This window comes from Lichenostomus cassidix, chromosome 9, assembly GCF_008360975.1.
Source record: "Lichenostomus cassidix isolate B80296 chromosome 9, HeHo_3.0, whole genome shotgun sequence".
In the NCBI taxonomy this organism is placed as follows: domain Eukaryota; kingdom Metazoa; phylum Chordata; class Aves; order Passeriformes; family Meliphagidae; genus Lichenostomus; species Lichenostomus cassidix.
Window position 1 is genome coordinate 3465061 of NC_139490.1, and position 26584 is coordinate 3491644.

Genomic DNA, 26584 nt, shown 5'->3' on the forward strand with positions numbered 1-26584 from the left:
TCACGGGATTTTTTTTTGTTGTTATTTTTTCCAGGTGAGGTTTAGGCTTCCTGCATGAAAACCATTGGGCTGTAGGCCTCAGCTTGCCACCAACCTGTGCAGAAGGAGCAAACCCAACAAGCCCACAGCTGGGCTGAAGACAAGAATGACACATACAGGCTGTTCTGAAATAGAACTTAAGAATGTGATGAGCTACAAGAGGTGTTTGTGCATCTCAGCCCTTCCATCTCTGCTGATGAGAAGAGCAGTAAGTTGGGCTTTCCCAGGGTCAACGCTGGCTTTTCCTGATATCCCACCTCCCACCCCTCCACAGGTTGCCCAGAAGCAGGGGTTTGAATCTGATTTCAAAGGGAACACAAATTAAAATACTATTTTTTTTTTTAATCTCCTTTTAGAATCTAGAAGGCTCAATTTATGCAGTTGGAGGCTCATTTAGCTTCTCAGCCATGGATTTTGGTCATTCCGGTGAGAATATTTCACTAGGCACCAGCCAAGCCACTGCTTCCCAACGCTGTCCCACGAGCCAAAGCACCAACCTAAGCTCAGGGCTCCACAACTGCCTTTGAGGGTGACATTGCACCAACCTCTGCTGTGAAATGACCTAAATTTCCCTCTTTTCCAAGGTAGCATTTTCAAACTTCAAGGACTTAACAAAACCCCTCCAACAGTCAGTCTGTTGAGAGGCTCTGGCTTGTGTCCCAAATTTCATGGCCAAGCCCAAGACACCTCCCAGTGCCCCAACCTTTGGCTGCCCTGACCACCCCACAGATCCATCTCTGCTCCCCAGACTGCCCCGACTCAGACAAAACCAAGACAATAAGGAAATAGATCCCTTCCGTTTTGTAGTCCTTTATTATTTTTTTTTAAGTTGATCCTCCCATAGTAATGTACTGAAATGCGTAACAGTTACATTGTACAAAGCATTTAAAGAAAGTACCTCAACTTGCCGATTATTTCAAAATGAGATTATAAACAAAAGGAAAAATAAATCTGGTCCCTCACTAAAGGCCAAAAGAACCCCCAAAAATAACTGAATACCTTCCGTTATTTATTTTTTTTTAAAACATAAATTTGGAACACTTCATCTTACAAATAGGATTAACATGAACATAACATCACACAAGCTCGCAGACAACCAGCATAAAATATTGGGTACAGGTTTTTTTAATCAGAAGAATCATGCTTTCATGAAGAAATTATAACTGTTTATACAATCGAATCAATTTACTGTATTACAAAAAAAAAAAAAACAAAACTAAGTCGCATCTATTAGTTATTTAGTTCATTAAAAGGCAAAAAAAATAAAATAAAAGAGGAATGTAAGAAAATTTCAAACACTGTTTTGCACTCCCATATACACAGATCAGTTCACCTCACTTTTTTTTGGAAGTACATGGGTGCCTTACGTCGTAACGCAGTGGGGGACTGGAGCAGTGCTGTTTGTTACAGGAACAGTGCTATTGGAATCAACAAACAATCGTTTGCCAACAAATAAATACATGGTACACACAACACAAAGAAGAAATTAAGGGGGAGGGGGGGAAAGGAAACAATACAACAAAACAGTGACATGATTGTCGAAAATTAAAAATCTCCTTACAATGATTTGAACTAGTGGTGCTGTCGATGAACGCGGTGCTTTCACGGAATTATCTGGATGATTTAGCTTCTTGGAGTGGTGAACATTCATAGTTTACAATATACACAAGCCTCTTATGTGTTGTTTCTCAGAGTTCTTTCTTTTTCTGTCATTTTTTTTCTCCTTGTTTTTGCTTTTTTTTTTTTAACAATGCAGTTGAGAAGGCAAAAGAATTACGGAGAGAACAAAATATTCCCTGTTACTTCTTTCTACATTTACGATGGATAGTGTGCATTTGATAGATCTATTTTCTTTCTTTGAAGGGCTAAAATGCATAAAGCTTTAATGAAGAGATTTGTACATAAAAGCAACTGTTCCCAATCCTGTGTCAAACTATCTCATACAAAAAGAAAATCAATTCAGTTCCTACTTTAAAGGAGTGCCCATGTGTGTATCAATGCAGTCTTAACCCTTCTGCCCCTGCCCCTCAAAGCCGGGTGAACTGGAAGACACTTTTTCCCGGCCCCGTTTTACATAATCCACTGAAACTTTTTTTTTATTTTATTTTTTTTTTAAGTCGCATTGATCCTCCAGAAGTCAGCAGCTGCCTTTGCTGTGCAAAACAAAATATTGAGAATAAATAGTTTCTTTCTTTTTCTTTTTTTTAAAATTATTCAGTTTAAGGTCACCGGACTTTAAATGAGTGACCCTGCAGATTTATAAGGCATTCTGCTCAGCAGTCTTTTAAATAGTCATCTATGAAAGAGCCATGCTACTGGTTTGGACTTGGTCCCATGGTCGGAAAGTCTCCGCGCTGTCATACGTGGCTGATGGACTGGATGGCGCTGGATTCTGCAGCTCTCGCCATACTGTGCCACATGTTGGGAGAACTGTGGGGTGCAGAATGAAGGGAGTCCTTGTCGGAGAGAGAGAGCATCATGGCATAGGCCTGTGTGGGGACAGAAGAGGACAGGGAGGTCACAATCCTGTGGTGGGATCTGAGCTTGGAGCTGTGCCACCCCTGTGCCGACAGCCACCGGGCTCAACCCCGTTAAAAAAAACCCCAATAAAATGCTTTAGGTAAAACCACTGTCAACCCTTTCACTGACACTTTGGACTCGCTAATAGTAATAATAATTCCTGCTTTCATCTGGTTTCACAAAGCTCAGAGAAACCTTTTGATAGTAGACAAGGTCCCAAAGTCTCCTTTGCCTTCAGATTCTTGGCACAGGAGGCTCTTTTCAAGAGGCTGAGGAATCACATTATCCCTTGTCTCGTCCTGTATTTCACCAAATATAACAGTCTCCTTTGCTGACCTTTCCTACATGCATATTCTGCAGTTTTTAAAACAGGAATCTTTCAAAGGGGCTAAAAAAACCCATTTTAATTAATTTTCAGGAAATGGCAAGAAAATAGCACAAGGATACCATTACAGTTATTGCTGTTTGTAAAACATGCTGAGGACCTAGAGGTGCTACCATCTAAACAGGCCATAAAAAATACAAAAAAGCCAAGCCAGTCAGAAGATTGAGTCATATCCCTGCAAGGCTGCAGCTAAAATCCACAGCACCAGTGTGCCCACAATGGCTGTCTGAGAGCCCAGTGGGACTAGTTCCTACCATGACATTTCTGTGGGCAGCAGGCAGAACAAAAATTGCAAAAATATAAGAAAAAAGTATGGAAATCCTCCATTCTCAGGGACTAGAGCACCCGGCCATGTCTCTGTCAGAGCAGGTTGATGTTTGTGGACATGAAGCACAACCCTGCCTGCCACACACTAACAGCTTAATCCTGCAGGTATTTGGTGACAATAACATTTTAACTGAGTTAAGCTTTTACCTGGGATTTGGATTTCCTGTACAACGGTTGCTTGAGGTCCTCTGGCAGCTGGGAAGCATTGAAAGCTGCCAATTCAGCTTCACTGTATTGATTTTCTTCCATTTTCCTCATTTTGAGGCTATCTGTGAAGTGTCTTATGTGGTCCAAAGCCGAAAGTCCAGTCTTACTATACTCCTCTTCTTTATACCTACAAAAACACCACGGAGGTTTTAACGTCAATTAAATGATCCTCTCTGCATTCCCTCATCTTCTCAGATTTACACATCTGAGCAATTGCTCCTTTTTCACATCCACGAATCACGTTGCTTCATGGAATGGTGATGCTGAAATAAAAGGAATTCCCTTTCCCTTTCTAAAGAAAGGGCAGCTGGGTGTGGGAGGGAGAGTTTATCTCTCTCGTGGTGTCCCCACAGCCTTTCACAAGGCCATTGCCAGAGACCCAGGATGGTTCATGGAGCAGATAACGTCTCTCCCATGGAACTGTCTCACCCTGCTTCCTGTCTCACCCAGAAGCTCACAATAGCTCCCCAAGCAGTCCATTTTCCCCACAAGGGCTGCAGATTGCACGGAGAGGCAGAAAGCAGGGCTGGTGTTGACCAAACACAGACGCACGTTGCTATTGTGAGTGGGAAGCGACTGCTCCAGACCAGTTCCCACGGCACTGCTGTGGTGCTGGCACTCTTGTGTGCTTCATTGTTTTTATCCTGCCTATCGGGCACACCAATACTCGGAAGGAACCAACCTGCCAGGGGAAGCTTTGCAGTTCATGTCCAAAGTACTCGTTTCCTCATAATCCTCCTCGGGAGTGCCCTCATGCATGTCACTCGTCACAGGCTCTTTGACTGCTTTCCCTGCCATTTCACTCTCTTCATCTTCTTCATCCATCATTACTTCATCTTCTGCCTCCTCGTCATCCAACAAATCTGAGTTCTGGCTGGCTACCATGGCTTTTTCATCCTTAAAGTGGCTGCCATTCATTCTGAAAGTACCAAAACAAATCTAGGCTATAAACACAAATCAGATATGAAAGCTCCTCATTGGCAGACTCTTGGAGGCAGATCTGAAAAGCATCTGTCCCAGCAGAATAAAGCGGTTTCTGTATTTTATATCTTCCTTAGTGGCAGACATTCAGGCAGCATTGGAGAAAATTCTGCTCAGAAATCAGTAGGACATTACAGCCCCATCAGCATGGGATTTTCCTGTTATCCTGCTAAAACTACTGTTCAAGCAGAGGCCTGTTCAGATGACCATTCCAAATTTTCTCATGCATTATTTCATCTCAAGTTTCCAATCATACATGCAGTCTGGGCAAAACAACTCACTGCCTTTTAACAGAAGCTGCAGAGGCCAAGAAACTCTGAAAATCGGATCTGGCATTTTCAACAAAAAATGACATCCGATATTACATTCTGGGTTTAAAAGTCAAAATTACATGCATAATTAATTTTGCACACTGCCACCCCTTTGGAAGCCATATTGCTCCACTGAACGTATGGATTTCATACATGGCAACCTAAGGGAATTCAGCTGAAAACCTGAAGAGTGGTCTGCAATATTGCCTCCACGTTGAACTGGGTTATTGATGAATTCAAAGGGTAAAAAGCAATGAAAAGAAAGGTCATATGGCAATTTAGGTGCATTTATTCTTATTAAATGAGTAATTACAGCAATACACACATGGAAAACCATTTGGTCTACGCGCTGTTATTACGCTGCCCTTTGCTCTCAGACAATGACTTCTCTTAACTACTTCCTACTGGATTTTTATCAAGGACATAATACCCAGGCTGAAGCAGGGGCTTGTTTGGTAATGGTCTCAACCCTGTAGGACTCAGAGCATCCGGAGCTGCATTGTGTCCATTGCACTAAACAAGAACTAAAGAAATTCGGCAGCGCGACGTCAACGAACGCCCAACCAGAGGCACAGTGATGTGAACGAGCTGCACCCAGTGGAGCCCCTCCAAAATCCATGCTCCCAGTCTATCTGCCCCCACCATGTTATGTAGCACAGAGGCCTTGATTCATCTATTGTTCTCATTGTGCAAAAGGTCCTTAACTCTTCCAGGAATACAGTTATAAAAATGGAAACCTTATTGTCGGCACGCAGTTTGCTTTAGACTCTGTGTGCTTCAAACTGTGCTGGACAATATGGGATAGACCCAGAGCTGGAGCAAGATAACATGAGCCCTCACAGCCTGGTTGGTGGGTAACATTTGACTTGCTGCTGTAACAGATGGACTTTCTGAGGAGCAAAGCTGGTTTCTGCTACAATAATAGCATCGTTTTCCTAAACATTTCAGAGTTTCATCTATTTTCTGAGCAAATTCCAGCTGACTGCCTTGAGTTTAGTATTGCATTGAAAAAAATGCTCTAGGGAATGGTCTGTCTTTATAACAGTACCAAAAAATCTGAGGTTGTGCAGAACAGGGAGAGCTGAAGCAGCCACCTCCCTCTAAGATCATCAGAGAAATATCTCTTTATCATCTTTTATTTAAATAGGCAGAAATAAGAAATTGTTGAGCGCAGTTTGGGCTGCCAACTTGCTTGTTATGCTCAATTGAGGCTGCTAGAAATGAAAGGGAGATGGACTACAACCAAAGTAACAAAAGCCATGTGATTAAGAAAACAGATTCCCTAATTATGCTTTCAAATGCAGCAATTTGCCAGGGATAAAATATCCGTCAAGAGCAGTCTGAAGTGCCAAATTTAGAAAGGAAACACTGCACAACCCAGCAACCTTTCCACTTTGCTGACTTCCTGTCAGAGGACATGTTGAGACCAGATGTGCAAGGAAAAAATCCCAAGCCCTCATTGCCAATCAAGAAGGAATGAAATTTGAATATGCATGTAATCACTTAATCCAATACTTTTGTGGAAATTGTGTTGCGTCCACCCTTTTTATCCCTTCACAAAGGCATCTAGAAATTGAGGAGACAGCAAAGTTTGTCACCAACAGTAAGAATTTTTTGATGTTGATAATGTAACGCCATTTCAAAAGGAAAAATAATGCATAATGCAACACCAATCCCAAATAATTATGTGGGGCTCCATCCCACAGCCTTTTCTGCTTAGCTGTACTTTTATTAACTGAAAATATTTAGAAGTGGTCTCTCTTCTGTTAGCTCAGAAGAATTCAAACACCCATATACTTAATAAATCTTAGTAGAAAAAGCTCCCTCACATGCTGGAGCACTGTGGACTCCCAACGCCCACCCGCAGCCTCTCGGGCTTTTGGCTACTCAGCATCTTTTTGGGATTGAGTTACTTACGGGAAAGGACTTTCAGCTACAATCTTCCATTTGATCCAAGAATTTAGCTTGGTCTACTTTATTAATTACACATTGAAATTGCACTTAAACCCCAAGGCTCCATACGTTCAGCCACAGGATGTAGAATTCACCTGTTCTGCCGTGAATGTAAAGCGAAGGAATTTTTCAGCAGACTTAAATCGACGGTGGGAGCATGAAACTGAGAGCTCCAGATACAAGGAGAAATGTGCTCACAGATGGAATCTCTTGTCCAGCATCTGCCACTTGGAACATCTTCATACACAATGGGGAGGGCATCAACACATTTATGCTCCTGACACACCGAGGTGGCCACTGAAGCAACCAGATTCTAAAATCACTGGCTCCAGACATCGTGAAAAGTGAACAATCAGGCCTGCAGACCTGGAAAGGGAGCAGCAGGCACCTTTTGCATGTAGATCAGACACAACTCACCTCTCCTCTGAGTTTCGGGGGGATTGATTGTTGTGGTTGCTGTTTCCAATAAAATTCCTAATTTCTGTGAAGTAAGAGTCCTCCTTGTCATCTAGGATTGCCCCTGTGCTTTCCAGTTCTGAGTGAGGTGAAGATGTTGCAGTACCTTAAAGCAAAACATAGAATGTCTGTTGCTGCTTCTCTATATTTTCTATATTTAACCATTTAAATCAAAATTAAATTGGAACTCTGGTTAAAATGGATGAGAGACAGAGAGCTGGTCAGTGTGAACCACCAGCTTTTGGCCATAAAACCAGTAATTAGCAATTATGCATGGGCAAAGGTGAATTCCAGCCAAAATGACTGGTTACATGCTGGGTGTGCTCTCCATGATTTATCATCACTTTTGCCATGTCTCTACTTCACCATCTCCCTCCTGCTCCCTGTGATTCCAAGACTGTCCATTAATAACTGTCTTTCTTAGACCAATGGCTGAACTGAGCAAACAGAACTTAATTCTGAGCTATTAATTATGCCATTTGTTCAAAATATGGAGCCGCCACTGATATAATCACCCAGGTGACAGACGCCTCTGAGCACTGGGGAAGGGACAGCTTTGCATTCACTGCATGCCCCTGCTTATCTCCAGTGAGGCAAAATGCAGAGTGAAAGGACTGCAGAGAGGGTTTTCATTAAACCCTGCAGATACCCAGAGCAGCCCAATGACATCTCCTACCTGCCTCTGCCTGTGCTGCTGCTGTGCAGTGACCGATTTGCTTTGGGGCTTGAGAGGCACCATTAGCTCCATAATAGCCAGTGCTTTTCAGCTCCTGACAGTGGGAATATTTCAGAAGGTGCCAGGAAAATCTTTTAGAGTGCCCCCTGAGACTCTAAATCTAGGGCTCCTATTGAGAGCCAAGTGATTGCGGAGATGGGATTAAACCAATTTTCCCAGTCTGCTCTCAAAACGCCACGGGTTGGCTTAATTAAAACCAAAAGAAAAGACATCATCCAGTGGTCTTAAGTTATACAAGGGGAGAGTTTATGCTGGGATTTTCAAAGCACTTTAAATGTCAGCAGAGCTTAGGCACTTACATATGTGCATGTGCCTGTGGACACTCGGCAGCGCTGACAGGGAATGGGCAGTCCCTGCACATGGGGCAGGCTGGGCAAGGAAAGGACAGGAGGGGAAAGGCATACATACCAGACATGTTGCCATTCTCGTGCTTTTTTAGATGTCTGTCAAGATTGGTTTGTTGGCCAAAACACCTGTCACACAAGTGACACTTGAATGGCTTCTCTTTATTGTGGATGTTACGCACATGTCTCTGCAGGTTAGAGGATATGCTAAAGGATCTGTCACAGTATTTGCATCTAAAAAAAAAAAAAACAAACCAAAAAAGTGGGTAGGAAAGGGTTTGTTAATAGCTCTAAACATAAGATTTGTGCTAAGATACATGAAGAGCCTTCTGGGCTCAGCCTCAGCACCCAACTGCTGTTCCTTGGTCCCCACTGAGGCACAATCCTCCTTGAGATAAAGACAATTTTTGGCTGACTAACTGGAGAACTGTGCTCTTGGAAAGGAGACATAACTTCTACAGCAGGGTTTTCAGCTTTAATTCACATTAGACTTCATATTTTAAATACTGCCTCTAGGAATAAGCATAATATTCCTGAGCTAATGGCATCAAATTAGCTATGGTAATTGAGTCGCATGTTTTTAAAACTGTTGCACGCAAAGTTGGGAAGTTTGAAAACAGTAGAGCAATAACTCTATTGTTTCATGTGCTGCCAATACAATACAATTAAACACTTTTGGAAAAAACATGAAACAGATCTCTTCTAATGCTCAAATAAGGTAAAAAGGGCTATTTCTTTTCCTATTCTAAATTATACTGTGTGATTAAATCTTTTCTTGAGGAATTAGCTTGCTTGATTGCTAATCCCAGAGGAAATTTGGTTATCTTGCAAAAACCAGCAATAAACAATCCCAACCTTTAATACTGTGCCAATGTGAGTAGTTTAGTCTATCACTCTGGTACCAGAGGCATCAATTTTCATACTCTGCAGCGATTTGAAGTCCCTAAAGCCTTTACTGTATTGCTCTTTAAGCCATTACTAAGTCATACTATAACTATTCCAAATTCTCTGGCTGGCAACTAGCCAAGAGTCTTCACCACTTCAGTTTTTCAATCTTTTACTTCTCCCGTGCCTCTCTTACGCTTGTCAATGATGTCAAATTTTTTTTAGTGCTGAAATCGCCCATTATGCTACTAATTGCTTGTGGCTTTTATGCAGCGGACGGGTATAACATGCATCAAGACCTTCCTTCAATAAAATTAGATGTGAATCTCATTTCCCAAGGAAACTAGATGCAAAAAACATATTGTTTCCTCACAAACAATGAGCTTACTCTGCTCTTTACAGCTCATAAAATGCAGAAATCTGTGCATTTGTTTTACTGGAACATAAACTGGCCTCTTTCCAGTTTAAATTAGCCTTTCATTTTCAGTAAGGTGAAGCTTCTATACACATTTCTGCATGTGACTGTCCTGGATTCAGTATCCCACACATATTCTTATCAACAGGAGAGTACACCCACATGGGTTTTGGTTAAGCAGACCTCAGAAAGGATCCAGATTAGGCAGGAAACAAATAAATTCAGTAACGCCTTTGCAACCAGGACCTTTCAGAAATCAGATGACTGACAAATCACCCAATTTTAGCCTGCAAGTAACACTGCAGAACTCTAAGAAAAAAAACATTTTGGAAGGGAAAACATGTCCAGAAGCCCTACTGAATGTCAATTCAATCACATTGGTTCAGCAGGGCCAGCCACCCTGCCAGCAAAGGCAGGACTTGGGGACAATGATGGGACACTGCCTCAGCCAAAAAAATTTCTCTAATACCAAAACCCTCTCCCTTTCTGCAGCTTCAACACCAAGGATCAACACCAAATGCACAAAACTCTGAGATCAAAATGCAACTGTAGGTCCAAATCTAAGAAGGAAGGGCTGGAGCTGGGCCAGCAAGGATGTTGTCCCTGGCTTTATTCACAGAACCACAGAAAATGTCTGCATTGGAAGGGACCTTAAAGCTTGGCCACAGCACAGCCAGGTGAGGGGTTACCTATAGGGCTGCTCTCCAGTGTGGGTCCTCAGGTGACGGGTCAGGTTTGCAGACCTCGGGAAAATCTTGCCACAGTATCTGTGAAAAGAAAATGTTTGGTTAAGACAACACACCCTGGAATAGCTTTGTCCCAGTTTGAGCCATGCAGGATGCAGAGCCCAAATGGAATCATCACTGCATGGTCCTATTAGCATTGCTTTGGTGCAACAACACTTCAGTGAAAGTATTCAGCAAATATAAGGGATTGACACCCACACGAGAGTGGGACTAGAACTGCTGGCACCAACCAGCTTTGCTTGTGCAGAAGCAAGGGATATATGAAAAAAAAAACCAGTTTTAAAGATTGCTCCAAGATTCTAAGCTCACTGGGTGATTTTCAGCCTCATTCAGATTTGGAATCAAGAGAATCTGTTATTAAAGCCTTGGATTTCTGCCTCGGTGTAAGCAAATTTCAAACCTTTCAACCAATTCTACGTGTCAGCAAACGTGACACCATTCTGTGCATTGAATAGGATCAGAGCAGACAAGTCTCAAAGACCTAATCCATCAAGGTATGTTTCTATAACAACATGTCTTGAGAGAAGGTGACATGTTTTCAAAAAGATCAGATAAACCGATATGCCAGTGTCAAACGCCTGCACATTCTGGAGATGATATAGAGACCTAAATAGTGCAATTTAAAAACCATTCTCCAAACTCAATAATGTGTCACAGGAAAAATAATGGCAAAAAAAAAAAAAAAGAAATTAATGTGACTTCTCCCCCTTCATTCAAGTAACATATTAATATTCAGGTTTATAATTGGCCCCTTCTGCTAAGGACATTGAGCCCATTTTTGCATGGGGGCAGAGCACACATAGCACTCTCTGAAGTGAATGAGGGTGGTGGTTGCTCCACGTGATGACTTTGAAGATTGCATCCCTTCACTTTTAACATCCCATTTATTTTTTCACAACGTGATGTATAAGCCTTCAAAATACCCACACAGCTAATTCCACTCTCCTTGACAAAGCTCCCATTCATTTTGGGGGCACATTCAATGACTATCTTCATTGTGGGGTTTTTTTTTAAAGTCTGTACACACAAGTCCTAATAAGTCATGTATTTTATCACTGATCCCTTTGGATATTAAAACCAGAAGCCTGAGAGAAAACACGCCTGTAGTTTATGATCAAAAAAATCAATAATGAAAGCACACTTTTATACACGAAAGTGATGAGAAAATCTGGAAAAAAAGAATTGTTTATATAACAGTTCCCACCTCATCTATCAAACCGCTACGATACAGGGAGAGCTCTTTGTTTCCTAACATCCGTAATTTAATAAATAGGAACCCCAAAGGGCAACGCTTTGGGGTTGGGCACAGGGAGGCCTGAAAGACCTGCTGTGGTGTCTGTGTGAGCAGGGAGGGCTCGGGGAGGGCACTGGGGTGGCCCTGGGCTACCTGCAGGTGTAGCGCTCCTTGCCCTTGCGCAGCAGCGTCTCGGGGAGCGCGCTGGGCGGCGCGCGGAAGTTGAACATGGATGGCACCGACTGGATCAGCTCGCTGGCCTCGGGCTTCAGGGCGCTGAAGCTCTCCAGCTTCTCAGCCATGTTCTCTATTGCTGACACCTGCAGAGGGAGAGAGCACAGAACAAACCAAGGTTAATAGTCCCTTCAGCTTTCTGCCCCTGCCGGGAACCCGAAATGCAGAGAGCAGTGACTGACAAGTGGCAGAAGAAGGAAAAAAAGTCAGTGTAGAGCTGTGGTCTCAAAAATTATGGGGCATGAGGGTACTAATCAGCCAGTGTTCGTTTCTTCTTATTTTTAAGCCCCAGCTTCTACAAAATTCCAGGTTTGCAGTCTGTGGTTGTGTGCCTACAAGTCTGAGCATCCCATCTACAGAAATCACTGAACATTTTTTAACAAACCAACAGAAATAATAGCTGAATTTCTACAATTTTGGGTTGTTTTTTTTTAAGGATTTGCAGAGGACACATATCACAGGGGAAACGCTTTGGACATTCTAGCTCAACCAAGACCTCCAACAATCCAGATCCAAAGAGGCTCCATCCATGTCCCAACCACATCCAACCATTCAGTCCAGTCTTCTAGCCCATCCACAGTCAAAGACCATGAGATAAACCCAGAAGAAATGAAGCTTTGGTGGGTTTGGTGCTCTATATTCACATTACTTGTTAGATGTCTACCCTATTTTTCTACTACCTCTTGATATTCCTGCTATATATTTAGTTGCTTGTAAACCCTATGTGCTTTGGGATGTCTCCACTCTTGATTAGCTGTTTGTATTTTGCAGGGAGTGGGGATTAAATAATTGCTGGAGAATGGTTTCCTTCAAGGTGCCTGGAACAGACCACATAAAACTCCTCCAAAATCTCAAACGTTGTCACTTGAATAGCTCAAGAATGCTGCTGAGCCAACTGACAGGTGAGAATAACCATTCACCTCTCCTTAATACCACAAACATATGCAAAAAAAGAAAGCCAAACTCTCACCTACAGAGCACAAAACCCACAGCATGAGCCCTGTGCAAGGTCTTGCTTGTAATGAAGGAAATTATTTGAAAGACAAGATGCTGAACCCTTCTCAGCTGGAACACCTCCACAGACTGTTCTTCAAAATCCATGAAAGGTTCCTCTGATTGTTGGAAAACCGAAATTTTAATTGGAAGAACTGAGCACTTTTGCAGGTTAATTTAATTTTATTTTCATTGGCAGAATTGCACGGTTGTCTCCTGGAAGGACTATTTCCATGCTGGTTAGCTCTGCCTTTGGGCTGGGTTGTTTTCTTCCCTCTAGCCTGCAGCCTGCCCTCTCATTTCATGCTCAGATTCCTAATGCCGAGTACAAATTGCAACGTACAGGGTACCACTGCCAATTTGCCAAATGTCTTTCATCAAACACGGTGGAAAAAAATAAAAAATCTCAGAGGGAAGTCAAGATACATTTACTTGTCAGGCAACAAATGTGAAAGCATTGCGAGGCAGTAAGGGCTGTAAGCTCTGGGGTTTGATTCATAATCACTCAGCTGCTAAAACATTCTCCACAGATGCAAGTAGACAGCACATTTGTCAATATGAAGGATTTTGACATGTACTGATCACAGGCATGAGATATGTAATGATGATGCTGCTGGGAGAGGAGGTAATTCTATCTCAGCACCGAGATGTCATTATCAACCCATACAACTCAACATTACCATATATTTCTTTTTATACGACTTCATCTTCTCCTTGGGTTAGAATTGATTCTTAAAGCTTTTAAAACAGTCGTTCCACTGCCTTTAATTCCTTCTAATTGTTCCCCACAAAAATTCACTCATCTATTTTACAACTGCTGAAAATAAATGGTTTGAATGAAAAATGCCCTTTGGCCTTCGGGCTGATTAGCAATGACAAGACAGTGCATGGGTTATGATATCACATATTTATGGTGAAGAATAATAAGGGTACTGAGAAGTATAATAAATGTTTTATTTATGTATATTTAATATTCAAGTCCATTTCATTATCTAGTGGGTTTAAATCATTTTTGGATCACAATTTCTCATGCACATGGTCCCCCCCAGTAACATATGAAAGCAACTCTTTTCCCCTTTACATTTAAAATGGCTTAGTCATGCTGACTTTTTTTTTTTTTTAGTTCTTATTTCCAGGATTTTGCAGAGGAGAAACTGAGACAGACTCTTGTTTAATGCACAGCGACGCAGATCAGCGTTACCTCCAACACTGCCTCCAGGATTACATCAGTCCCAAAATAGGTATGAAATCAGCACCTAATCTTAAATCCCTCATCCAGAGGAAACACGAGCACTTCCAATTATTTTAAAGTATTACTCGCCTTCTAAAAATATGTTTCTCACCATAGGAATGACTATTGTGATTGTTTTGCTGGTTTTTTTTTTTAAGCCTGACTTATGTGGTGACCTGGTATGATTTATGTTTTTGAAGAACTGCACCAGCACCAATGGGAAGCGTTTGGCTTTGCTGATCCAAGGCAGTGTCACTGCACTATCAGGATAATTACAGCTGCTACTATCTGCTGGAGGTAGGGCTCACAAGAACCAAAACTGGGGCATTTCCTTAAGAATTGCTGGAGGGTGTTGGTGCTCAGAGCCTTCAGGATTCAAACCCCTGCTGTGAGATGGTTTCCTGGGCTGTGGGGATATTTTACAGCCCGTGAAATCCTGCAGCCCTGATCCACAACATGCTCTCCATCACTTTAAGTGCAGGCAGACAGCCTCTGCTCACCAGTCTACCTGCAAAACACCAGCTGAGCAGTTTGAAATCTGGGGTTGCACTGGGATCTAACTCAGGCACCAAAACCAAATGGGAATTCTAAACCTGCAATGTGAATTTTGGAAGCTGGAACCCAGTGCCAAGCAGAGGCTGCAGGGGACAGAAAGGACAGCAAGCAAGGGATAAATCCACTCACTGTCTCCTGTCATACACCAGCACTGAGAGGTGCAAGAGCATTAACTGCAGGCTGCATCTCAGTTATGGTGCTGAACAGCCATTGCTGTTCCCATTCACTTGGCTAAGCCTTTTCAAACCCATTTATATTTTTGTCAAGGAGAGTTCACCACTTTAATTAGGTGCATACGAAAAGATACTGGCTTTTGTTCCTTCTAAGCCTTTTGCGTGATTTTTTTGTGTGGGTTTTATTCTGCATTGTTATCACTAATGAATAACCATTCCTCATTCAGGTTCTGCTCACCATTCTGGGCTCACAGAGCTGGGGCATAGCTCCCTCAGGCATTTTTTTCCCAGCTGAAAAAATCAAAATCTACTTAGTCTCTTTTTGAATGGAAGCTGCTCCCTACCTCTGATCATCATTGTTGCACTTTTCTGTGTCTTTTCTAATTCTACTACGGCCTTTTTGAGAGGGACTTCAGCTGTATTCAAGACCTGAAGGCAGCATAACATAATGATGTTTTCAATTCCTTTCTGCTAAGCACTCAGGTGATATTTTCATAAGACTACCAACTTCGAGATCTCTTTCCTGAATGACACGAGTTAAAAGTCACACTTTCCCCTCGGTATTACTGGGTATTTACTGACATTGACTTTTATTGCTGTTTTAGTCCTGGTGATTCAGCTTCCTCTGAAACCTTCACAGTCAGTTCTGGATTTGGCTACTTGCAGTGAACAGTCACAAACTCCACTCTCTGCCTGATCACCCTTCTTCCTCTGGCATTTACAGACATTTGCCACAGTTCAGGGCCTGGTGACATCCTAAGGTGCACCCATCAATAATCTTCTATGACTGTAGAAATCACTATTGTGTTCTTACCCTTTCTCCCCTCTTTTTTCTTTATGACTAAATATTAACCCAGGAGATGACTTTCCTTCTTCACAAAGACGCTCCCTCTAGCTGAAACACAGGTGAAGTAGCTCTTCTTCCCTCCAGACACTGTTATTGCTGGTGGCAAGGCAAGAGGAGTTGTGTTGGCCATGGAGATGCTGCTGCTCCTCAATCCACCACACCCCTGGAGAAGGTGTGAGAGTGTCTGAACTGGAGGGTTGGGTGAGGCTCATGTCACCTCATCTCTCCAGGGATGGTCCCTGGGACCACCAGGGAGGCAGGTGTGTGGCTACAGCCACCAGCTGTGCTCTCAGGGGCTTCTGCACCCCAGATCATCTGTGGTGATCCCTGAATGGGGCACAGGGGGGAAGCACTGCTTGACCCCCAGGATGGAATTAGTGTAATTGCCATGCCCATGGAGAAAGCCCTCTGAGGAGGAAGGAGAGCAGGAAGATCCCATTACATATTTTACATACAGCTATTGCCTTATGGGCGAGTCACGTGTGCTCCTAATCTGCGATCAGTGAATGACAGTGTTTTATATAGAACAGTAACTTTTGATTTAAATATATAAGAGTTGTTGATTCTATCTGTGTCCAGATGTCTGGAAAAGGAAGCAGCTTTCCCCCACCTCCCTGAGAGGCTATTAACCTCCGACTGACGCAAACTAATGTGCAGTCACAATTCCCCAGCTCCGACTCAAAAATGCAGACATTACCATAATCGGCTAAAACAAGTATTTATAAACATTTCAGCGGGCAAGATATCATCAGCAGGGGCCTTGAACATTTGTCTTAAAATTTATTAGCCAACCCACAAAAAAGTGGCATAAATAAAGCAAAGGTTTGCTGTTGCTGCTTTTTAAGAACAACCTGATGATATGAAATAATCTCGCAGACAATGCCATGAATTACATGACCTTATGTTTTACAAATGTGACTCCTTCATTGCTACTATCACAAAAACAACTGACTTTATGGCCAGACCTCATGGGAAAAAAAACTGTTCAAGTGTTTGCTTTCTATTTTTACTACTGTTATTTGGGGAACTCTTCAAAATCCAAATGCTAAAGCTCAGGATCTCTCCCTCCCCCAGTTGAAGTTATAATGTTGACTTTAAGAACTGCAATTTGTGGATCATGTTGTCTTGAAACTGTGTATTTGGACATCCAGCCCTGGAACTTGGCTGAGCTATATTCACGTTCAAGAGACCTATCACACGTGGCTGAACTTTATGAAGCAGTAGTGAGAAACTCCCACTGATCTGCAGTATGGTTCCAGAATAACTTGATTTGTATGAATGCAGTTGGTGGGGATTAAGCTCAGTTAGCAGAACGGATCATGTCCTAAAAATAAGCCCAGTAAAATAAAAGCTTTGTTAATGCACTCACCAAATTCCTCGTCATTTATTTGTAAAACTGTTTTAATTATTTCACAGTGATTCTTCATAAAGCTACTGCAAACAATATCTGCCTATAATTACAGAACCTCTTTATAGCAACCTTCTCCTGACTGCGACCAAAATGGGATAAATAGATCAAATTAATCCTGATCCATTCAAGAGAGGGTGTTGCCCTCTGATTTGCACCACAGGGCTCCTGCCAAACAATGAAAAACAATCTCAAATAATCTTGAAATACACCGAACATGCAACTGGGAATTGAGACAGAAAGGCTTGTGTGATGTAGCCAAATCTCTCACGTTGGAGGTTCATCCATGGATCAGCATCCTGCTCACTCCATGTTTTAAACACCAATTTCTGCTGGAGCTGCTCAGAGCATGAGCATGGCCAGGAGACATATGCTCTCAAAAGCAGCAAGATGATGGAAATTTGAGGACCAAGCCAAAGTCAAGGAAATCAGACAGAAGAAACAGACTGCACTGGGTGTTTCAACTTCCCAAACCTGCCCAAGCAGAGCCACTTTCCTGAGAGCAGAGGATTAAGGGCCAAATCACACATCCTACTACGGCCTCTTCATGTCCTACACTGAATTTCCTGAAGAAAAAGCTTGGAAACTACCTCCTGTGCTCCCCAAACCTGGCATCTAACCCCACCTCCTGCCTGCTGAGCTCGTGCAGCACCTCTGAGTGCTCACAGGAGTCCTGAGGCTGCTCAGCTCCTCCCAGCTCAGGCTCCCAGCGCATCCTTGCAGCTGCGTAAGCCAGTGCTTCCCAGGAAGAGAATGGGATTAAAACATATTTGTGTGCACAGAGCAAAGGTCCATCCCTGCTCCAGGAGTGTGGCAAGGATGGCACAGAACAGCAGACAGGGCTCTGAGCCCATCTGCAGGGACAGCACCTCGGGGCTCCCGCAGCACAAACGCACGTGCAGAGGAGCACGGGAGGATCTCTGAGCTCAGCTTGCAGAATTCTGGCTCTGCCTGGTGAAACGAGTCCAGGTCACAGCGAGAGCCACGAGCAGCAGTGAGTCAGGACCTCAGCCACTGCCTCCTGGCTCCAGCTCTCCCCTCCGAAGCCCAAAGGTTGGGGGAAATCTGGGACAATATTTATGGAGTCAGTGCTGCAGCTGAGGAGCCAGCAGTGCAAGAGCAAAACTTCAGCCTTTTTGAAGCTACATCTGCAAAAGCAGTTGCTCTCATCCCTTTTTATTTTTTTCTTTCATGAACAATTTAGATGCATTAAAAACAAGGTTTTATAAAAATAGAAGAGAAAGGCCAAATTTATCCCATACTGCACTAAAAGCACAATTCCTGCTCGTGTAAAGAGGATGATGTAAGTATACACAGAGGACAAATTCAACCTAAACACAGCAAATAAATGGGTGTTTTATTTCTGCTTTAAGCACTGCAATGAGCAATTAAGCCCAAAATTTCAAAGCTATTAAAGTGACTATTAAAGTGACTATTAAAGTGACTAACTCCCACTGAAGTCAAGTGAGAGAGAAACACTAAATCCTCTGAGGCTCTGTATTTTAATGCAGATTAAATATTTATTAACTATTGCAATCTAAAAAGATTTCAGCCTGAAAATTTCACTGGAATCTCGAAAGGAAAACGGCTTGGAACAATTTCAGTCACATATAAACAAAGACTGCATTTGCAACCCTCACTCAGGTAAAGCTCCCATTGCCTTCACCAAATAAAACCACCAGGATCAGGTGCATAAAAATAAAGCCAATTTGACATTAGAGCATATTTATCTGCTACAGCTACAAGACCCTGTAGGAAAGAGTGGCATGCTCCATAATTGAGTGGTAAGTTATCTTTCATATTATATTTTTCTTACGCAATTTATCTCACAGTGATTAAATCAAAAATATAAGCAATGAACTTACCCAAATTCTTTGATCAGGCAATTGGAACTGGGAGCAAAATTGAAACAAAAACAACACATTATTCCTGAATTGGAATCCTTATTGCAATCAATCTACTTATTTAAAGAGACTAATTAAAATGTTATTCTGAATGATTTGTTGGACGGGGGTGTTTTCTCCCTAAAAAATACAATCCTTGTAATGTCAAAATTTTGTGAAATGCCATTAAATTATCTAATTTTCACAGCTTTTGAACCACTGGCACTGGGAGGAATTTTGCCCAGCCAGGGATAGGATAAGGACTTCAGTGTTTATGTCTGTAAGCTCTGTTTCAGAAAGATCCATCCGTTTGCTGTCATATTATCCAGCTAAAAAATAACAAATTCTTGCTTCATGAGTCAGCAATTTTCAGGAGTAAATTCACCAACAGAAACACAAGCTTTTAGGACATGAACAATAATTCTGCAGATATTTTAAATCCTGCCAGCAGAAAATGAAAACTCGTGGAACACTCCCCACCTGTACTTTTACAGGAGTGAACAGGACTATAAAGGAAAAACAGCTTTTCTGGAAGCTGTTCCCCAGTCCTCTATAAATACCAAGCCAGATTCTGCCTTTGCAAACAGGAGTCTCCTTTCTATTCTATTAAAGTTTGCAAGAAAGCATTCTGGCATTTACTCTTTTGACAGGACATGTGCTGGTGGTTTGGTTTTCTTTTACAATGTTCTGCCAGTGCCTGTTACACTCCTGACCTTTGTGTCAATCCAGCTCACAGTGAGTTAAAGGTGTTATCGCTCTCACTCAGGTAAGTGATAAAACCAAAGCCAGGCTCACCTGTGGGGTTTTTATTCTATAGCACAGTGAGAAAAGTGGAGGAGGGGGCTCTGCCCTGCCATGGGGAGGTGGCATGGGACACCTCCAGGTCACACTGATGGCCTTGGTGACAGCACTGGGACCTTCTTGGGGCACCAACGAGAGATTCAACCAACTCTCTGGCACAAAACACCAAGAGTGGAATCCTGACATCATTCCCATTAGCAGGAAATTCCCAATGTCTCCATCATACCCACACATCCTCACCTGACTTCCTGCTCCCCAGGTGACCAAGTGACACAGTGCTACACTCAGGAGTATCCAACTCCCTCCCTGCCCACCAAAGCCAAACTCCACACTGAGAATTTTTCCCCAGCAGCCTCTTTCCCACCCACTGACCACCCCACCTTCCACTGGCATCAGTCCAACCTCCAGAAACACCCTCAGAACCCCCAAATCCAACTGCTTTGAACCCCTCTGAGTTACAGCTTCAGAACAACTAGAGCGCATAAACAAAATAATACTGCTTTTTCCATCAATACAGTATGTAAAATACCCTCATTTAAATAATTTACTACTAATTTACAGCTCCTTAGCTGCTCTAACAGAATCATTCACTTGATGGAGAGGAACCAGCCTGTTTTACAGCAGGGGAAAAAAGCAGATTGAGCTCCTCTTTGTGCTACTAAAGGGGAATTTTCATTTGTTGTTTTGCCACTTGGGCAAATTTACCTTATTTAAGGTAATTCAGCAGGAGGTGTTGAGCTGCTATTAAATTTTGCACATAAATTCTCAGTGATTTTAATACATCTTAAATTCTTAGTTAATGCTTATAAATACTTATATAATGTCATAAATACTTACAGCATGTAAATACTACTAAATACTTAAATACTTAGATCCAACACTTCGTTCAGACATTGAAATTGGAATGGGATGTTTTTGTGCATCTGCAACCACATATACACTCAGCTATCCTTCCCAAGTCTCCAGAAGTCCCATATTTCAGAATATATTCCATGCAAGTTAGGACATAAGAAGTTAGGACTTCATTGGAGAAAAGAAAAAAAAAAAAAGGCAAGTGGTGGCAGATTATTGGGGTGTTTTGCCCAGGGATTCAGAGGAACCCGAATCAGAGACAGCAGCTCATGGCTGTGTGATTAAAATACAGGATGTGTAGAGGTGTCATTACTAAGATGAAACAGCCCACAGTCAGCAAGGGGTTCAAATCTCTAAATACCACAGAGCATTTTAATTCAGGTGTAAGATTTACCCAAAATATTTAGAAAAATCTCCCTTAGCAAGGAGGAGGAAGACAAAATGAGGGTGTGGTGCTGGTGGAGAAAAGCAATGTATAGTTTGCACACAGATCCTCTTGCTATACTACAAACACATCACAGTTATTGAACTGTTTTGGGACACCCTACTAAATGTTTTCCATCCAGGATTGTGTCCCATGAACACATGAGCAACCCTCATACAGCCTGTCTTCAGGTATGGAGGAGCAGGGATTCTACACACACACTGCACACACTGCAGCCCATAGCAGCTACCAAAAAACCAGAGCATTTCCACTAGGAGGCTTGGAAACATCAGGTGGAAACTTTTATCTCTTTTAGGGAAGTCCTTAAATATAATAAAACCCCTTTTAAACTGATATGCTCAGCCTTGCTGGCCCTACTTTGACTCTGCATTAACTCCTTATATTCAACATTGACTCTCCTCGCCTGAAGCACAGGAGAGAGCTGAAGACACAAGTGGCTGCAAACTTTGGTAGCTACATTATGGTTCTGGAGGAAAATGGTTCTAAAAGACACATTCAGTTCGAATCTGGCTTCCTCTATAATCAAAACATGTTGTTTCATCTGCAAAACATCAAGAAGCTCAGAACAATGCTTATGCTTTTCCACCACAATGGTCCAGCAAAAACTGTGTGTTTTAGGAAATCCAAAAATGACTAAGACTGCATTCATTTCTCTGCACCTGCTTTGAAGCATCAACAGGCTTGTTTACAACATCAAAATTCCCAAAATACTTACTTGTGGATGAAACAAGAATCCCGGGGAAGGTCTCAAGTATTTCTCTTTTAAAGCTTCCAGTGGGTCAGTTAGCTTTCTTTTTTCTACTCTGTAAATGTTAAAATTAGATTTGCTTGTGATGAATCAGTCTCAGATATTAATAATCATACAGCTACTCAGGTTTAAAACAGGTAATTACACACCAAGCAATTTGTTTCTGGGAGATAACAGTAAAAGATAAGGGAGGACACTCAAGTCTTGATTCCCACACACAGCTCATTACTGCCAAGGTGGGGCTGGGAATCCCCATTAAAGGAGATTATACCATTTATATAGGGAATAATCCCATTTCAGAAGATTGATAACAATTATAATAGGAGCCAATGACTAACTACCAAGCACTTTTATAAGGAAATAAGGCAACTGAGTGTGCTCTGTACTAAAAGGAGAGGAATTAAGGCAACAGAGCCTTGAGCAATGGGTCCCTTGCCATCTGTCCACACATGACATCAAAGCCACCACCCTGGGAACCTCTGCTGTGCACAGCCAAGGACAAGCAGGGTCAGAAAGGTGGGCTTGTAGGAACACACTGAATCTGAGGTGCCAGCAACAAAAACTGCAATTCACTCATGGGCATTCAGGCAGCGAAACCCAGCGTGGATAATTCAGCAACAGCGTGGAAATCTGAGGCTTTTACTTTTTCATTCATGATGAGCATGGATTAATGGTGTTGGCCATGTGGAGATGTAACTCATGGCAAAGGAAGGCTCAGTAACAACTGGTCTTGTGCTGCACTGCCAGAATTTGTACAGATTTCAGTAAAATCATAGAAATGTAGGCTCACAGAATGGTTTGGGCTGAAAGGGACCCTAAAGACCATCCAGTTCCAACCCCTCTGCCCTGGGCAGAGGAGTTTGCAATGCAATTTAATTAGTTGGTAATGCAGGGGCATAAAATACAGATCATTATTTCCGCTGCTTCAGGCATTTTAAATGAATATGACGCACAGAGAACCTATGGTCTAACACAGATATCAATCTGGCATGAATAAAACCATCTCAGTAAATAGCATCATATCCTGCTCCTTCATAATGCAGACTTGTTGTCTTATGCACCAGCACTCTCCAAAAACTTTGCCCACAGCATTTCTTTTTCAGATAAAGTAATAAATTAACATAATTTACACAGCAGGAACCTTTTTTTTAACAAGAGGCTGTAAAATCAGTCATTTAGATTACAGACAAATATTTTTATGGCTAATATTTCTCTAAACTAGTTTAGATGCGTGACTTTGACGGGTTACAGACATATGAGCAGAAAGGGCAAAGGCTCACATACACAAGATGCAGGTGAAATTCAGATCCCATTGAGATCCATCTCAGCTCTGCTGGGAAACACCAAGAGTTCTGGATTTTAACACAGGTTTTTAAAACCTCAGGTCACTGACAGTGTGCACCTGACAAAGCCAACCAAGAGGCTCTCACTGATTTCACAGGGTAGATCATAGATGGGGATCTGCACAACCTGGGATAGAGGAAGGTGTCTCTGGCCATGGCAGGGAGTTGGAATGAGATTGGCTTTAAGGTCCCTTCCAACCCAAACCATTCTGTGATGATTCTATGACTAAGGAGCCCACTGGTCAGGCTTTGTATAAACAAGGATTCTGTGCCTTCAATTCTATGAATTAAATGCCTGAAGAAATCAGCCCATGATCACTCTCAATTTCCATATTTTTAATACACCTTAGGGCCAGTGTGTTTCTTTGCTGTACTTGCGAGACACTCCTCTTGAATTTAGGAGGAACTGTCAAGGTGGAGTACAAGGGGTACCCTGGGGAGAGGCACTGTCACCTCCAGGGAAGGGCAGAGTGGGCAGCATTTCAGAAGAAAATTAATTTCAGGCAAACCAGTGACATCAAATACACATCAAACAGACAAACATTCAATAGTATGCTAACTCGTTTATGGGCAAGAGAATATATTCAACTTCTGCATGTCAAGTTAAGATAATGACTCATGGCAACAAAAGCTTGCTAATTGCAGCATCACCAGTCCCGTGGCTCACTCAGAGCAGCTGGGACATGAGGAGGGATGTGCAGTCACACCCAGCCTGAGCCCCCTGTGCTGGCAGTGGGGTGGCACCTCCAGGGACACCGGGAGAGGGACAGCCCTGGCCGCCTGTACCAAAGGACACTGAAAGGCAGCAGAGAGCCTGTTACCTGTATATGGGATCCATAAAGAACGGGGTGGGCCTGGCATGCTGCAAAGAGGACTCTGAAGCTTTCCTTTGCTCGAGGTCTCCTCCTTTCTTCTCTCCAAAGACGTGGTTTTTCCGAGGCTCGGCTTGTTTAGTGCTGCTGGCTCTGCTTCGGCTGCCCATGCTGAGATCCAGCGGCTGGTCCTGGCTGGATGCACAGGGGGCTGCTGGCTTGGAGGGGATGGGAGTGAGTGGCTTCTCCTCCTTACGTTTTATGGTGAGGTCAAAGGGAGACTCAGAGCTTCCCTTTGGGATCTTCTTAATTTCACTGGGTGATTGGGGCTCCACTTTCAAGGGTAACGGTCTCAAGTCTCTATCAGGAAATGGATACATTGACTGAGAGAATGCTGGAAAAAACGGGAGGGGAAACATGGAAGGGTAAGGTAAGGCTCCGACTTTTTTGTCTTGCAGCCCCACAAGTCCTGTTGAACCAAAGTACTTTTCAGCAATAGAAGCAATAGCCTTTATAGAATCATTCACCGCTCCTGACACCGCAGTCTGCTCCTCTAAGGATGGTGAGAAAATGGAATGATTGCTGTGGTCTTTCTTATTATTTATTGACGCCAGGCTCTGCAGAGAGCTTACTTTGTCTTTGAACATTTTACCATTTTCTTTAAATTTCTCTTTCTCACTTTCAATGTCACTTTCCAGATCAGAGCCCGAGGTGGTTTCCAGGTCACTGCCACTGGGGGTACTGACATCGTCAAGGTCAAGGTCACTACTCTCTGACTGGTCACTGAGTTTCTCATGCGGCCTCTCTTCAGAGGACCCTTCTGGTTGAAGCTCCACTGGCTTATTCTCCCCTACTGATGGTTGTTTATTTAGTGCCTTCAAAATATCCTGGGTGGCTGGCAGTATCTGAGGATTTGTCATGAGGGGACTTTGGCTTTTGTTTGTCTGATCTGCGCTCGGAAGTCCTTTAACAGGAGAACTAGTAGGTAGCAAAGGTGGCCTGTGGTACAAGCCTGAAGGAAACAGACCGGGGAAGCTAAAAGAAAATCCAGGAGCTGTTGGAAAGGTAAGACCAGCAGGATGCCTATTGGCTCCAAAATAGTCAGCAAGGCCCGGATTTGCATGATTCATATTAACCATGGACGTTTTATCCATAGCTGGGGTTCCAGGAAGAGAAATGCCTTGGCCAAAAAATCCTCCTGCTGCAAAATGGTTCTTGCCCTCACAAAATCTCCTGTGTTTATTTAAGGAAGACGTAGTGCTGAACATTTGTCCACAGTCTTTGCACTTGATTTGGGTTCTGCAATCAGCATGCATGCGCTTATGACGACAAAGGTTTGAAAACTGAGTATAGGATTTATGGCAGACCTCACCTGTATGTAAACAACAACAACAACACATCTCAGGCTTTGTGGTAATTGCCCCCACCCTCAAAATTGTGCAAATAACACCATTTTTCACCCGCCAAATGCCAATGAGGAAGCCGTAGGGAGAGGTCTGGGTGCACAAATGTACAAAAGCAACTCTGCTCTCCAAAGCAAGGCATCCGAGCAGACAAATGTCAAAAGACAGAACCAAAACCCACTCCAGCTGAGCAGAAAAGGTCTGGAGTCACTAAAAGACACACTGTCCTCGTTTGCTCCTTGCATTGCACAGTGTTGCACATTCAGCACCATTGTTCCACGTTGCATTAGCCCCCAGAGCCCCCCAGGAGCCACAGCCCCGTGCTGTGACCCCACATGAACCCACGGTGCTCCTGGGTGAGAGCACAGGTGTCTTCAAATGGTATCCATTTATGTCACTATTCCCGTGTGGAAATTAGTCATTAAAATAAATATTTGCAGGACCAGCAGAGATGGAGCTGCCTTGCAGAGCTTTCACTCTGCAAGAATAGGAAAGAGGGGAAGGAGGAGACAACCAGGTATTTCCTATTTCCAAGTATAAATTTAACAAACATTTTTTTTCCACTTACAATGAAAAATTTAATCTCATGGAAGTCCAGGCTAGAACCTGGATAACCTCAGTATTCTTATACGTCCAAAGCATTTCCATTCATGCAATGCATTCAGTCCTTACAGATGCCTGTGATACTGCAACTCTGAATTCCACATCTTAATAACTTTCCTAGTCTTAATACAGCTTAAACAGACTTGTTCCAAAACAGGGCAGCAGCATTACAGTAAGCAGTGTTATCTGCAATAAATCCTTTTTTTTTTCCCAGCCAGGAAAAAGCATGTGGCCGCTTTATTTTTATTTAATTTGTGTTATATCATAAACTCTCATCTTTCACACATCAAAGCCGCACAACAATACACATTGTGTATTCTGAGGCCTTTTTAACAATCATTTTCATGATTTGAGACAGTCTGACATAATTTACAATGGCTCTATTTTAAGCCTGCAGAGGAAACTGAATTGAATGTATCCCATCCTGCACTCTTGGTTCCCATGAACTGCAATCACGTCCTCTAACTTCCACTCACACCGGAGCCTGCCTAACCTTCCTGCTCCTCCAAATCCCTGCCCTTGAGAAACTCCACCACTTGTTGTCATCTCCTAACTGTTTACCTCTTCAGCAGCCTGCTCCGTATCTCACCAACAATGCTCCTATTGTTCCCAGGCCTGATCCTGCCCCATCCACCCGTTTTTGCCTGTTCCCATCCCGCACTGACATCCCCGGGACAATCCGCGGGGTAAAGGGTGCAGGATTGGACCCGAACA

At 42.8% G+C, this 26584-nt stretch overlaps 1 protein-coding gene across 6 annotated transcripts in view; it reads right to left on the reverse strand.

Annotated features, from left to right (window-relative positions):
* Window positions 1-833: 833 nt before the first annotated feature.
* MECOM (MDS1 and EVI1 complex locus) overlaps window positions 834-26584 on the reverse strand; it is a 325384-nt gene continuing 299633 nt past the window's right edge. For 4 of the 6 annotated variants that reach the window (XM_085068979.1, XM_085068978.1, XM_085068984.1 and 1 more), the window contains 10 exons: window positions 23874-25236; window positions 21677-21764; window positions 18846-18872; window positions 11693-11859; window positions 10249-10326; window positions 8324-8493; window positions 7141-7285; window positions 4161-4397; window positions 3419-3605; window positions 834-2528 (listed from right to left, as the gene is read on the reverse strand). In XM_085068979.1, the coding sequence (XP_084925105.1) occupies window positions 2397-2528; window positions 3419-3605; window positions 4161-4397; window positions 7141-7285; window positions 8324-8493; window positions 10249-10326; window positions 11693-11859; window positions 18846-18872; window positions 21677-21764; window positions 23874-25236 (2594 nt within the window). In that variant the 3' untranslated portion in view covers window positions 834-2396. The remainder of the gene's footprint in view (window positions 2529-3418; window positions 3606-4160; window positions 4398-7140; window positions 7286-8323; window positions 8494-10248; window positions 10327-11692; window positions 11860-18845; window positions 18873-21676; window positions 21765-23873; window positions 25237-26584) is intronic. The other 2 variants (XM_085068980.1, XM_085068981.1) reach the window with 1 other exon arrangement.